Raw genomic sequence first — 15364 nt, forward strand, 5'->3', positions numbered from 1 at the left:
CCCCTCAAATAACAGGACAAGTAGTATACAGAGCAGATATGTAAGCTGTAGCAAAGAAAAAAAAATAGATTACATTTAAATAAGACGGAAAAGGAAAAGATGAAGAGCCGTGGTCAGTTCTGTCTTGATGGAGGGCATTACTTCCACCTATGCGCAGGCCTTGTAGCCATTATCATACGGACAGTGCATTACATCAGGCTGGTTGAAGATGAGCCGGGATTTAAAAAGAATTGATCACTTGCAAAAACTACAGAGTACAGGTTTGATTTATCAGCTCACACTGACTGCATGACCTCAGGGCATGATGGGAAATACCTTGCTGTCCCTTAGCCCCATTTGGAACAATGGCAGATGGAGAAGCAGCTGGGAGTTGCTTTAAACAAAGGTGTGGCAGTGAACCAACCAGTAAGTCCACATAATTTAAGTATTTTCTCATGTTAAACTAAAATAAGTTTGAAAACACTTCAGCCAAAACGTAAATCAACCCTTCGTGTCACTGCTTCAAACTCACTCCGAGTAAGTATTCTAGTGCAGCATTTCGTTAGCCTTGTTGTGATTAGCCTTTAATGGACATATATGGAGCCTACTTGAAATTTTCATTGAATATAAAATTTAAACTGAAAAGGGACACACTAGTATTGAAACACTTGGAAACATTTCCATAAGTTTATTTTTTACATATATATTGAATTTGAATTGGTTTTCTCGTTGTCAATCTTTTTTCATTGTTTATTGTAGACTGGCAATACAAATTGGGCGCCTAACTTCTCTTTGTAACCCACATTTCGGAGCAGGAGCAGTACTTGGTTTGTGAACCAAACCTTGATTACATGGACACCGTCTACAACATATCTCATCCATAACTACATATCCTGTTCAGACCCACTGAAATGTAATGTCACTGACCTGTGGTTAGCAAATGGCTCAAATATTCTGCATACATTTAAAAAAAGAAATAATTTCAGTGTGAAATTGCATATAATAAAAAAAGGGTTTGTATTTACATCATTACATCAGTTAATGTTTCAATGTGGTGAAAAAGGCACGTGCTGATCCTGAGATTTGTAAGAAGAAGAAGGCACAAAGTGAATAACTTGCTCTGGGGAACTAGGCAGCATATTATGATCAACATTTTGAATCATTGGTAAACATATTAAGGGTGTAATAGTTGCTGTATCAGACGTGCTCATTCTAGTTGACTAAAATAAATCAATCGTGTCTCCCTTGTGATTGTGCGTTTTTTTGTTTTTTTGACAGTCCATCCACACAGCACAGAGTCAGCCTCATGGTTCTTGCTGAACAGCTTCGTACTGTGGCGGGTGTCTGTAGAGACAGTAGTGCTGAGCCATGAAGATGATGTCAAACACCATGGAGAACAGACCCAGACCGAACTTTGTAGGATCGCCAAAAATCAGCGACCATTCGTCTGTGGACAGACAAAACATTACAGTTAGTAAACTTTATCTGACATTCTTAAGCATTATACAACCGTTAGTTCAACGACAATAGAACAAGGAAATGGACAAACTATTACGAGTAAGCGGTGTGCATGTGGCAAGATCTGCAAGAACGAACAAGGCTTAAAGATCCACCAAGCGAGGATGAAGTGTTTGGTGGAGTCAGGACCAACACAACACACAGGTTTCCAACCTGGTGAGACGGAGGAGGAGCCAGGCCCGGAGTCACCCCTTAGTGCCCGGAGCCTCCAAGTGTTGCAAAGGACTCCCACCAGCATCATATCTGAGAGGAGGTGGATCAAGTGGCCAGCAGCTAGCAAGACAGCACTGTGGAACCAGTTCGACAACGATGTAGACCAAATACTGGAGGCAACTGCGAGGGGAGACGTCGAGAGGAAACTGCACACCATGACAATGGTCATCGTCAGCATTGGATCGGAACGGTTTGGAGAAGAGGAGAAGAAGGTTGCAAAAGGACCCTGCTCAAAGAACCAAAGGGAGGTTCGGATACATAACATCAGGCAGGAGATGAAGACCCTAAATAATCGGTACAAGCAGACAGGAGACGAGGACCGCTTTGGCTTGGCACAGCTGATGTGCATCCTAAGGAAAAAGATCCAGGTGCTTCGTCGAGCAGAGTGGCACCGGAGGCGCCGCCGCAAAAGAGCAAGAAAGTGCTCTGCAATCATTGCCAACCCCTTCACATTCACCAAGGAGCTGCTAGGTCAGAAGCGAAGCGGCAAGCTGGTGTGCTCACAGGAGGAGATAGACCATCATCTTCAGCACACTTACAGCGACCCAGCGAGAGACTTTAAGTCCTTGGAAGAGGAGTTCAAGGTGTCGAGAGCCAGAGAAGTTCTGCAGTACAAGGACTCAAGCGATCCAATGGTGGCCAAAACAGGGATTGAAGTGAGGATGAGTAGGAAGTGGAAAGCAGAGGAGGCTGTTCGACAAGCAGAGTCAAGGCTGCATCACAAAAAGCTGGAGGGAGTGGTGACAAGAGGCAAAGCTGGACTGGGGTCCTTTGCAACTCCCTATGTTGAAAGGGAAGGAAAAGCGTTGCCTAGTCCAGGAGGAGGTGAGAGCAGTAGTTGAGGAGGAGAGATCTTACAGGACAGTAGGAATGAGGCAACAAGGTGCTTGGACAAGATGGGACAACGCGATCGAGAGGACTCGACTTGGGCTGATCTGTGGAAAGCCGAACCACAGCGGATCAAGTTCCTCATACAGGCAGTGTATGATGTGCTTCCCAGCCCATCTAACCTGCATATGTGGGGTATTGCAGAAACACCAGCATGCCCGCTGTGCTCAAAGCGTGGAACCTTGGAGCACATTCCGAGCAGCTGTTCCAAGGCACTTGGAGAGGGACAGTACCGATGGAGACATGACCAGGTGCTGAAGGTCATTGCTGAAGCCATCGGGGCAGGTGTCGAGTGGGCCAAGCGCTCCCGCCTCCCCAAGCAAGCCACCATCTTCATCAGAGCCGGGGAACAGCAAAGCACTGCTGCAAAAACATCTACAGGTGTCCTGGCCTCTGCAAGGGACTGGCAGCTGTTGGTTGACCTTGAGAAGCAACTGACGTTCCCCAACCACATAGTGACCACCAACTTGAGGCCAGACATTGTTCTCCTGTCCGAATCCACCAAGCAAGTGCTTCTGTTGGAGCTCACAGTCCCTTGGGAAGACCGCTTGGAAGAGGCCTTTGAAAGGAAGCTAACCAAATACGATGGACTTGTCAGCAGTTGTCAGCAAGCTGGATGGAGAGCAAGGTGTCTCCCAATAGAGGTTGGAAGCAGGGGCTTTGCAGCACGATCACTGTCCAGAGCCTTCAGTACGTTGGGCATCGTAGGACTGAGGAAGAGAAGAGCCATCCGCAACACCACCGAAGCGGCAGAGAAAGCCTCAAGATGGCTTTGGCTCAAGAGGGGAGAGTCATGGGGGCAGAAGTAGCTAGTTAGCCATCTGGACACAAGCTGGGGTCTGATCAACCTCAGCTGGGTCACCTGGAGGAGGGTGTATGATGTTGAAAGACCCGAAACATCTGATGATTCCAGGAATCATCACTGAAGATGTGTCCAGAAGCATCAATAGATGTACTTGCACAGATTCAAAGGGAAAATCCCTAACCCTAACCCTTAAAGTGGGAGCGCTACACATTATTCCAGAAGTACAACAATGACGCAGAATAAGAGTATGAAAAAATATTACAGCACAGTAGTTACCATTGTTGTAAGACTGTAAGACCATCTGTAGAATACTGAGGCTTCCTCCGGTGAAGTCCAGCAACACGTTGCCAATACTCCAGCCCTCAGTGGTCTTTCTCCTGTAGTTCATGAATGCCTGGAAAAACCAACATCATTTTAACCAACTGTCAAACCATAATTCATCCAATGTAAACGAAATATAATGCTGAACTGCATTTTGTGGAATAGCATTTGATCAGACTCTCTCATAGTATATGTTGTATTGATCTGTTTTTACAACATTAAATCAATTTTCTTTTTTTTTTTAGATATTTTTTTATGCTTTATTGATAGTGTAGAGACAGAGTTGAAATGGGGCTGAGAGGGGAGTGACATGCAGAGAACGACAGCGGGCTGGAATCGAACCCGGGTCCGCTGCTGGCCGAGGCCCATGGGGGGGGGGGGGACCTACCAACTGAGCTAAGGGCGCCCCCTTAAATCAATTTTCTATCCATTCTATCAGTTGATCCAGTAAACCAGGAGAACACAATCCCCGCATTTTCAGTCTCAAAACACACAAGACAGACAGAACATTTGAACTAAGGTAGTATTTAATGCATGGCTACTGTACTGCTATACATTCAGTGTTTCCAAGGGTGTACGTGTACAGCTTACCTGTGGCACATATTTGATCAGAGTGACTGCTAGTTTAATGTAGGAGAAATAGTAGAGGCAATCCAGCCAGCTGATGGTTTTGGCTACAGCCAGAAAGATGCTGACCAAGGAAAATGTCCAACCAATCGCCAACAAGACTATGGCGGTCCAGGAGACCCTTTGATCCCCCCTCTGAAAGAGACAGGACACAGAGAATTACACACTCACTCAGGGAGTCAATGGTATTCTGTCAAACTGCATTGGCAAACACTCACAGTTAGCATTTACTTAGACATGAGTAAATATATGTTTAAAATCCATTCTGTGACAAGCTGCTCTACATTATGGACACAGACCTCATACGCTGCAGCCTGGATGGCGTAGATCAAACAGAGCAGGACGGCATGGAGACTGAAGAAGACATCGTTAGCACTGACCGGGTTGATTCCGTTAGGGTTCCTCTCTAGAAACTCCTCCTACAGGCAAAGGCAGATACAACAGACACCATATAGTGAACATAACTTCACTCAACGCTTACTGTAGTTCTAAAGAAAAAGTGAAGTGTGCAAAAGTTCAGCCATTTACAAGTGGTTAAAAAACGTTGAACAGTGACCAGGCAGCACAATGATCACAAAGTGTGTCTGATCAGGGAAACATTATTTGTAATGTTTCGCAAGGACAGGTGCCAAGTAGAAAATGTGCCACTTTATTTCTAAAATATTTTTTTAATAAATAAATGTTTAGAGTAAGTTGCCTCACTATATACTGATGCTCTCCTCTTTATTTTTCACAAAAAATAACTATTATAGCAGTATAAGGGGCACCATCGCTACACTTTTCATTTAATTTTAAATGAATCAGACTCCATTCATTCCTGTCCATTTCTTCTGGATTGTAATGGAAGTCTCATAGAAGATACGCGTTTCTGTCACTGTTGATTAAATAGGTATTCTAGTGATTTAGCATTTCACTTCTGAGCTTCATGCGTAAAAGGATGAAGTTACCTTTATATAAGGGATCCAGAACAGGCCTATATTGAAGGCACTGTAAGCGATGAAGCCGGTAAGGTTGAGAGCCAGGAAGTCAAAGTTGAGACCTACAACACTGAAAACAAAAATCTAAGTTTTAGTTTTCCCGAGTCAAATTACTTTTTTCAATAAAAATATGATTGAAATGTCCTGGTAATTTTTTTTATAATTAATACATCTGCAGCCACCAGTGCAGCCACCATGTGAAAAGAATCAATGACTTTGAGCTGGAAGTCCCTTTACAAGAGTATACTATATACGAGTACGTACACACACACACACACGCACGCACGCACGCGCACACACACGCGCACACACACACACACACACACGCAGTCAATATGTGACGGTACAGAAACACCATCTCAGTTCACCTGAGCAAAGCTACACAAATTACCTTTTCCTCCTCCAGTTTTCCACTGCTTGTGGATAGAAGGACACCGACCAGGCAAGGAAGTAAATCCAGCCAATCACCTGACTGACTACAAACAGGAAGTTGCTATGGACGACCATGAAGCGGATCCTGAGGGACAAACTAAAATAGGAGAGAGAATCATGTTCATCAGTCCAAAAAGAAAGAGAAGGAAAGTTAAGTCCTGTGAGTGCTGCTGCTGATGTGCTGATACACACCTGTTGAGGTCTGTGTTGTTGCTAAGCAGGCGCGTGGTCACCTGACCCACATGACGGGCTGACACATTGAAACTGACTGAGGTTGCCTTCACTGGAAGCAACACCTAAAACAAAAACAAGAGCAACATAAACCCAAGGTGTTTTGGTCAACAACGTATTGATAAATAGTCTCATGTACTATCCTCTAAAAAAAATTTAATCCTTGTCTGCTGCCGTTTGCCGTGTTCTGCTGGCTTTTAAATTTACCTTCTTCAGCATAACATTTTTTGAGTTTTACTTGATTGAATTTGATTCAGGCTCACAGAGATCTGGGCACTGGTTGATTCAAAATATTTCAAGAAATATAGCAATTTAGGAAAGGTAAAGTAGGGTCACCAAAAATATTAGAAGTATGTATTATCTTCTCCATTGCTTTACTATCTGTGGTGCAAACGTAGGACACAAATTGACCCAAAGATAGTAAAAAAGGATAGAAGTAAAAAGGGTTAATGTCTTGGAAGCATGATATGCCAGTCACAGCTTGGTATGGTAAGAGCAAGATGCCACAGTGGCTGCACAGGGAGAGGGAATAGCATGTTGTCACCATTATTGAGCAAGACTATCTGTTAGACTGGTTGCAGTTACTCTTTATAGTAGCTTAGAGTAAAATGCTAACTGTAGGCTACATCCCTTACCAGTTCCCGATCACAGCATAGGCAGTAATACATGAACCTAAATCCAGATTCACTCAGAAAATGACCAGGCTGAAAGTATGTTTCACACTCCATATGCAGCACAACGTTTGCAAAATTGTTTTCATGTGTTACCTGCTCCGGCAGTGTGATTATAGATGAGTAGTTCCCATTAGAGCTGTAGGTTACATTGAAACGAATCACAACTGACTGGCTGACAGCGGAACTAGAGGAAGACACAAACAAATCCAGTCAGAACAACACTGATCCTGACAGCTGCCTTCACAAACTATATGAACATTCAGAGCTATTTCCTTTAAGACTTGTTCAGCATATTTGTTCTTCTACGTTGTTTTTGATTGTAGGAGCACATGATGCAAGAACACTTAGCCTGTAAATGGACAATAAAGTTCATCTTAACCGAGAACTGAAAAACACATATGTAACATAGAGGTTCAAGCTAGTTATGGTTTTTTAAACAATAAATCTGCCAGAACCAAATCTTGGATTGGACTACACTGAATTTTAGATTGTAACCTAATATGGATTTAGAACCTGTTGATAAATGTGAGGTAAAGTTTTGGCATTGTTGAAACCAAAACATGCAAAAACTTTGATAGGTTATTGAAGACATAAATTGACATGTCTTAATGGACTTACTCCAGGCAGGTTATATAAATTGCAATAGCTTGAAGCGTCGCATATTTAAGAATTGCTGCTCAAAAGCCCCAATAACCATGCTTTTAAAAAAATATATAATTTTTATATAAATACTGTGACTTTTCCAAAACTCTTGTGTTGAATGTGTTACTGTGGTTACCTGGAGGAGATTGTGATGTTAGCGTTAGAGCACCTCTCAAATATGACTTCATCAGGAGCAAACAAATGCACACTGGACTCTGGAGGACAGACAAACACAAAGCTAATAGGTAGGCTTCAAAAAGGTTGTATGGATTGGCAAATTGGCCACATTGTAAAGCAATCACAATCATCAGGAGATTACTACTTTAATGGTGACTGGATATGTTCAAAGGAACCTGAACATCTTGAACATGAAGCCACACCAAATTCCATGTTAAAGGAGAAGTAAGTGATATGTTCCTTTCAGCTATCTTCCTGTCAGTGACTGCAGTTAGCGTTCCCCTCCCTCGTCCCTACGTCACCACCACATAAACGCACAGCGGTCTTCGTCAGATAGTGCTGCGATGGAGAGCAGCGAGTCATCGTTCACGGGTTCACAGACCCCGCCTCTTTATAGCGATCCGTCTCCTGATTGGATAAAGCGAGCGGGATACTCAAAATTTGATTTGGCAATAATACTGCAAAGCAAAATAACTGGGAGACCTGTGTTATGAACTGCGCATACTGTTTAAGTGATTGTTGTATGGATATAGAGTGAGTTAACGTGTATATTAACACAAAATATCACTCACTTCTCATTTAAAATACCACAAATTACAACTTCTTTAAAAAACAACCCAGATTTTTTCTTCTTCAGACAAACCCTTCAATTTCAAGGCATTGTACTCATTAAAATATTAGTTGTTATAGTTAAAATAGCAGTAACAGTCAGTCACCACAGATGTGAATAAGCGTCCACAGGAGCAGCAGTTTAGCAGGTAGCCATCTCTTTGCAAAGCCCACACCAGACATCTCTGCAAAACGATGGACACCGCCAACCTGAGGCACACAGAGCAGATTGGCAATTAAAAGAGAAATCACATTTATACAGTGAAATCATCGAATTGCTTCAGGTGAAACATGGTGCACATGAAACGAGTGAACAAAAATATGGATTGCTCGCACATGTCAAACGCTATCTATCTTCATTTACAAATCCAGGACAAGCCATGTTTGTACATGAAAACTGTAAAAAAGATTAAAAAAAAAAAATCCAAGCTTTACATTTTCTGCTCTTAGCAGCCAAGCCATTTTATTCACATCAAACATAAATCTCAGTCTTAAAAATGTATTGGTCAGATATCTCATTAAGAAATTCACCTCCATCACTTAAGGTGGGGGTGAATTGTTGCATTGTTTGGAAATTGTTGCAACAAAATAAATACATTTGTTGTTACATAATTGTCAAGGAAGTAATAGGCCTACTACTCTCAATGTAGCCTCATAAGACACTGCTATGGGTAAGGAAGGCAAACTTGTGTCTCTGATTAGGCTACTTTCAGTGCAGAACTGTCTCAGCCCAGGTGTGAGCTTTGAGTACAAAATGTATTTTTTAACCGATACCAGGGAGGCAGGAATGGCTTTCATCTTATAGTTTCTCAAAATATATTTAATGTAGGCTAACATTGCTCGCATAATTGCTCATACCGTAACATATGTCGATTACCATCCATAAAATGAGCAAAAGCACATATCACTGGAACACCAATTCTCTACAGTTTGCTTAATTAAGAGGTAAATATGTTTACTTACTGCAGCTGAGTTGTTCCCACCGCTTCCTCAATAGCTAATCACAAGACAAACCTGTTCTTCTTCTTTTTGTTGGGGGTTTAAAGGCAGCTTGCATCCATAATGTTGCACTGCTGCCCTCTTCTGGAGTTGGTGCACTCCTACATCAGTCCCTACAAATGAGATTTCGCCATTTTGACAGTTTCAAATGCTTTCTAGCAGTAAAACATTTTCGACACAATATCTTCATGTCAATATCTACATTTCCCAGCCCAAGACACTTTGTCAAAGCATTGGCCTATGTGAAAACGGACGCTCCTTCAAAGTCCCGACCCGTCTAAATGAAGCGGAACGAGTGTGCTCCTTTACCCTGTTTCAGTGGGACATTTTCTCCGTGAGCCCCAGTATTGACCTTTTTCCTGTCGGGGTGTGTGGCTGCTGTCATTCTATAAGTACAGGTCGGATTTACTGTTTTCCCTATCACCAACATGTTTGCAAGGAAGCTTTGTACAACACAGAGTTTGCTGTCATGGTAAGAATAACATAAACGTGTTCGAAGTATTATGAAATATGGTTACATGGACGCGAGTTAAGTAGAGCTCTCACAAGTCGTGCTAGTAGTGCTGTGTTTTCCAAAGCATGCCGAGGAAGGGTCGCGTTAAATTGAACCTAAACTCTCAGTCTAATGTTGAATTTAATTGTCCTTTAAGCTAGTTTTGGCAGTGATAGATCCAACATAGTTTAGTTTATTTTATTTATTTAGCACACATTAACATTAATGGTGCAAGGAGGGATCGAAGCCCAATGTGCTTGTACAGGAGTTCCAGCCCTATCAATAATCACAATCAAATCATATTCAGGCTAACAAATAAACTTTAGAAAATAAGATGACAAAGTAGCCTACATAAATACTCAAAATAATCAAATTAGATGGAAAAGGATGTGATAAATAAATGTCTAAGATAGTGAAACAATATGGGGCAATGGAGAGGACAGGATGTGATTAGATGATTCATAAAAAAGATAAGATGTTTTTTAAGCTGCTTTTTAAATAGTGAGTGGGATGATATGGATCTTAAAAGGGGAGGTAAAACATTCCATAAAGCAGGGCCTCTATACTAAATTGATGATGTGATGTGCGGGAAAAGGGTAAAGATAAGTAGCCTTAGATAAGTCGTTATTGTTGCTCTGTGAAGTGCGATGTGAATGTACGTTAAATGGATAAGTAAACAAAGTCTGAAAGCTTTCTGGGAGATCTTGGTTTCTGTAAATAAACTTGTGAATGAATGAACATATATGATAGATATTCAATTTGTGAATTGGAAAAATACAAGAATATATACATACATTTACAGTATATTTGTGTGTTTGCAGGTGTGCTTGCCCTGTGTTTTCGCGGACTGGTGTCCTGTCAGTGTCTCCGCTCCGTGAAGGGCTTGGACATGTTTCTCTGCTCCATACTCAAACTCCTCAGCTCGGCTCCAACAGGACGTCCGTGGTGCGCTGTGGACGGCAGAAATATGAGAGGCTGTACCCCGTCACACTGGTCCAGCCTGATGGATCCACAGTCAACATCAGATACAGAGAACCCAAACGCATCCTTATGGTTGGTACACACAAAGCATCTTTTAATCTCTGTTTTGCTTCACCCCAGTGCCTTTTAAAAAAACAATGATTTATGTAGAGCTGCAAAGATTAATCGATTATTAATCAATTATTATTTTAATAGCCAACTATATTGATAATCGATTAATCGTTTCGAGTAATTCTTTAATGAGAAATGTCCAACTTCTCTGTTTTCAGATGAATACTTTCTGGTTTCTTTGATCCTCTTATGACTTATGTCTCTAAATACATCAAGATGGAGACCTGAACAGACCAACTCTTACTCTGATTATAAAACTGGCTATAAGGCTCCTGCCTGTGATGAATTAACTGCTATGAGAAGTATTTATATAAATCTTTTCATTTGAGGTTTTTGCAACATCCTACACTCTCGACCATAACCTAACCTTGTTAATATGGACATCAGAACAGATATCATAACCTGCCTCCTTAAGATAATAAACTGCACTGTTCCTATGATATTCAAATCCATGAGTATTTTTTATTTTGTTTGTTGTGTACATTTATTGTTGTTTTTTCACATGTTTTTAAAAGATGCCAATCGACCTGTCCAATCTGTCTGAGGAAGAGCGTCGAGCCCGACAGAAAAAGAGAGAAGGGAAGAAGACGAAAAAGCAGACGGTGGTTGACTTTGAAGACGATTTCCAAGTCGACAAATACAGCCAGTTCTGGAAGAAGAAATAGCATCCATTTGTCAAAATACAGTGTCTTTTAAATTGGACAATTTTGTAGCAAATTAGTTTTTTCCCCCAAACTCTTTCTCATCATACTTTTTATGGCCGGATGAATAAACATCATGTGTGGCAGGGGGAACTTTGCTTCTTAAACTTTGACTTTTTTTTTCTTTAAGTGTAAATAACCGGTTAAACACGGAAACTGTAACAATGCTAAGTTTATTAAATTGTTTTAAGGCTGTGTATATGTGTTGGGGGATTTTCATAAAACACAATCATGTTGTTTGACGCTCTCCAAAATTCTGGTTTTGAAAACTGTTGATGGACTTGTTGTTCCAAATGTGCCCTGGTCAATAAGACATTAAAGAAGACTGCAGCAAACAGCAGCTTGTCATCTCTTTACTATTGGGTGACATGTTAAATGACCCCCAATCCAAAAGGTGCTCTTTGGTCAACTCCTCCTGGGAGTAGTGACCTAATAGATATAATTAATTTAATACAGATTATCTACCCTCCTAGAATAAAAAAAAAACGTTTGTACATTTAGTACTACTGTGAGGATGTAGAAACAAGTTTTTTTTTAGATAATACAAAGAGTATGTTGGTAGCAGAAGTTTGGCATCATTATGTTCAAGGATGAAGCATGCGGTGCTCAATGGGCAGCCAACAACAGAAGGAAACCAAATAAAACCACAAACCACAACCAAATAAAATTTGCTATTTTTGCTGCACACAATAAGCAGGTGAGCGAAAAGCCAAATAAGTCAATGTGACATGGTGTCTTTTTTATTTTTTATCAAGTAGAAACCGATTGAAAAGATTGATTTACTTATTATTGTCCTTTAAACTCCCCTCCAGTAGGTGGCGGTAATGCTACATAATAAAGTGGTACGGCCAAAGACATACGAGGAATAAGCTTCTCGCGAGACCTTCATTCTTCAGACTGTCACCTTGCGAAGTCCGAAATGGGGTACTGGGATGCACCAGAGGGCACAGACTGTGTGGAAAAAACATGGATTACTACCAAACTAGGCACAGCTCTGGGTAAATATCAGTAGTCAATAAAGCACTCGGAGGCAGGGTATTGTTGCTGTGCCGTGAACACTAAGTGTTGAACTAGCGGTAATGGTTTCACTTATGCTAAAGCTTTGAGCTAGCATGTTAGCCTACGACTTGTATTACTTTTGTATTGCAGTGTTTTCTTCCACAGTCGGTCAGTGCATGAGCTTCTACAACCAATACAAACGTTTGTTACTGCTAAAAGAGCTAATAATACCACACATTACCTCTGGCCTTGCATATCATTGGAGAAGCTTCTGAATGTTTGTTGTTGTGGACAGTTTGGCATCTGTCGTTTTATTTGACTGAACTAATATTAGGATAATTGCTAACAAAACTCCAATATTCGTGTACTCCCTAATTGAGGTGATTAAATACGTCCTGAATCTGGATTTGGGGACTGGTTGGTATTTGCAATGCTGGGTAAATGTTGAGACTGTACTGACCTGTGCATATCTCCAGAGAGTTCACATTGTATTCAGTAGTGAAAAGACAGTAATATTAGTGTTTTACTTCTTAGGCTAAAAGCAAACTAAAATACTGTATTCTTCCTTGTTGATAATGTATGATAGGTGAACATTCATTTATGCATACAGAACTACAAATATTTTACTTTTAAAACCTAACAGTGTTTGAGGCTGACAAACAAGCGCATGTTTGCCTGATTAACATGAAATTAGCTTATAGGATCAATGAAGTCAGGAAATAACTGATAAGTGAGTCATCAAGACGAGTCTAAGAATGAGAACTGGAACTTTCTTTGTTGATTTTGATTTCTTGTGTTTCTTTGTGTGTGTTTTCAGGCCTGGTTGGTTCAGCCTATCACATAGTGGCATTCCAACCTGATTCTGCTTTGGTAGCGCTACAGAGAGCCACCAACACAACTGTAACCATGGGTAAATATTCACATTACCGCATTGTCATACTGATTTAAAAAAAACAATATCCTGATGGATTTCTTCTGCTGAAAGACACATGGTAACGTTGCAAATCTAATCTACGTAATTGATCCATGGAAATATTTTTTTAGCGATTCGTCTTTAAATGATCATGACCTAAAAAAAAGATGATCTTTCATCAATGATGAACCTTGTACCTCTTTAGCTCTTGTACTCAAAAATCAGTCATGTGTGATATTTCTTGGGGTTCTGGAATATTGCTTGTTTCTGGATTAGTATGCAGAGGTTGTGCTACTGGCTTGACCAGCCAAGAAGGTCCCACAGTCTTTTGTGGATTTTGCTATACCTTGAAATATTATCATCTGGCTGCATTATCCAACAATTACATTTCAAAGTTTGAACTTGATGCTGATATTGGTCTCTGTCTGTGTTTTACCAGCCACCATGGGAGCCATCTTTGGCATGGCGACGTGTCTCAGTGCCCAGGCTCGTGAAACCCCAGATGACCCACTGAATTACTTCATTGGAGGCTGTGTCTCTGGAATCTTCCTGGGAGCCAGAAGTAAGTATCAGGCCTGGCAGAAGGGGAACTGGGGGCTTGCCATTATTTCAACTTATTCTGCCTCCACCTGACCCCACTCCTCCAGCATGTTATACAGAAATTGATCACGGTCCAACATAATTAAGGATGTTCCAATCCCGTAAATGCTTTTCAGAGGAGATAAGGGGAGAGAGAGGGAACCAAAGATTTATACTCTCTCGTCATTTTTAACCGGATGACAAAAACAAACAAATTTGTAGAATGTGTATCATTAAAGACATACTAGGTAGCATTTCCCTGAAACAAAAACAAGCAACCAAAGCATAGAGTCATACTAAAGTAATTCCTATCAATGATCACTTATGCCCCTCTAGAATGTGTAGGTGTGTTTATCTGAAGATATTTTGTTTTGCTTATGCTAAACTTGCCTAATAGAAAGCCATCTTGTGTTTGTCTCTGTGTGTTTGTCCAGCCCACAGTGCTATAACCGGTACGTCAGCGTGTCTGGGTCTGGGTACACTGGCCTTCTTCACTAAAGTCGGCAAGATGGAGGGATGGAAGGTAGCTGGACCCCCTGAACTATGAAGAGGAAGATGGCTATAATTTAACTATGTTGTATAAAGAGTTCATGTAATAAAGTTCTTGTTTAAATTACAAAATAAACCTCTCACAGTCTGTTCACTTTATTTAGTATAAGTTGTATTGAAACTTTAAAAGTTTAATACGAGGTGTGCATGTCATAACAAGTGCCAGGTGAGTTGATTGACACATCTGGTCCTGACCTCCGCCTTTACACACACATGCAGGATGGAGCCACTGGGCCATCAGATGCTGCTTGGACTGATGCAGAGTTATTGCTCAGTTTTTTTGACTGATGTGTAAAAATCATAGGTAAGACTACATAAATAAATTGTTTACAAGTTCAGTTTTCAAAAACAAATGGAACAAAACTATGTTGTTAATGTTTTTTTGTGTTAGAATGCCTCAACATTTTAATATTGCCATGATGACACAATAACTATTTCACAGAGCACTGATATCCAGCTGTTTGTGTTCAATTTTATTTGAATGGTTACTGAAACTGAAGGAAAATTAATCTTGAATATTTTTCACCAGCTGCCACTGGAATCAAACTAAACACTTAATCAAACTGTTTTCCTTTTTTACAATGACATCATATATTTCAGTCTTTACAAGGATATTCTAGCTAATCAGTGAAGTTTGACTGACTCAGTAACAAACTGATTAATAATTAAGCTTCAGGTCGACAGCACTGATTAACATACCTTTGTCAGGTTTCCCAGCCGGATACACTCACTCGGGAGAAGAAAAGCAGAAAGGACCTGAGTGTCTATAAGAAGTCAACACACACTCTGGAAGATTGAAATCAACATGGCAACCAGTCTCCCTACAGGTCTGAACTTTCTTTAACTCAGTTTAATGCTCCAAAACTCTTTGCACGACTGCTTTTACAACAACACGCTTATATTTTATGGCATGTAAAACATTTCATGGACAGCATTTCCAGGGCAA

At 40.8% G+C, this 15364-nt stretch overlaps 3 protein-coding genes across 3 annotated transcripts; 2 read left to right on the top strand and 1 right to left on the bottom strand.

Annotated features, from left to right (window-relative positions):
* Window positions 1-636: 636 nt before the first annotated feature.
* Window positions 637-9100, bottom strand: ctns (cystinosin, lysosomal cystine transporter). The gene is made up of 11 exons (XM_080032708.1): window positions 9057-9100; window positions 8201-8303; window positions 7444-7522; window positions 6759-6849; window positions 5953-6056; window positions 5720-5857; window positions 5299-5398; window positions 4651-4770; window positions 4316-4486; window positions 3680-3797; window positions 637-1426 (listed from the first exon to the last, which is right to left on the bottom strand). The coding sequence occupies exons 2-11, from the start codon at window positions 8274-8276 to the stop codon at window positions 1284-1286; spliced, it is 1140 nt and encodes a 379-aa protein (XP_079888834.1). The 5' UTR covers window positions 8277-8303; window positions 9057-9100; the 3' UTR covers window positions 637-1283.
* A 343-nt stretch (window positions 9101-9443) lies between these two features.
* Window positions 9444-11573, top strand: mrpl55 (mitochondrial ribosomal protein L55). Its single transcript, XM_080033176.1, has 3 exons — window positions 9444-9564; window positions 10407-10638; window positions 11193-11573. Exons 1-3 carry the CDS (start codon window positions 9521-9523, stop codon window positions 11340-11342), a joined length of 426 nt encoding a protein of 141 aa, XP_079889302.1. The 5' UTR covers window positions 9444-9520; the 3' UTR covers window positions 11343-11573.
* Window positions 11574-12281: 708 nt separating this feature from the next.
* ndufa11 (NADH:ubiquinone oxidoreductase subunit A11) lies at window positions 12282-14484 on the top strand. The gene is made up of 4 exons (XM_080032434.1): window positions 12282-12376; window positions 13195-13287; window positions 13730-13852; window positions 14304-14484. The coding sequence occupies exons 1-4, from the start codon at window positions 12298-12300 to the stop codon at window positions 14414-14416; spliced, it is 408 nt and encodes a 135-aa protein (XP_079888560.1). The 5' UTR covers window positions 12282-12297; the 3' UTR covers window positions 14417-14484.
* Window positions 14485-15364: the final 880 nt, after the last annotated feature.

The sequence above is a fragment of the Ammodytes marinus genome (genome assembly GCF_949987685.1).
Source record: "Ammodytes marinus genome assembly, chromosome: 8".
Taxonomy (NCBI): Eukaryota; Metazoa; Chordata; class Actinopteri; order Uranoscopiformes; family Ammodytidae; genus Ammodytes; species Ammodytes marinus.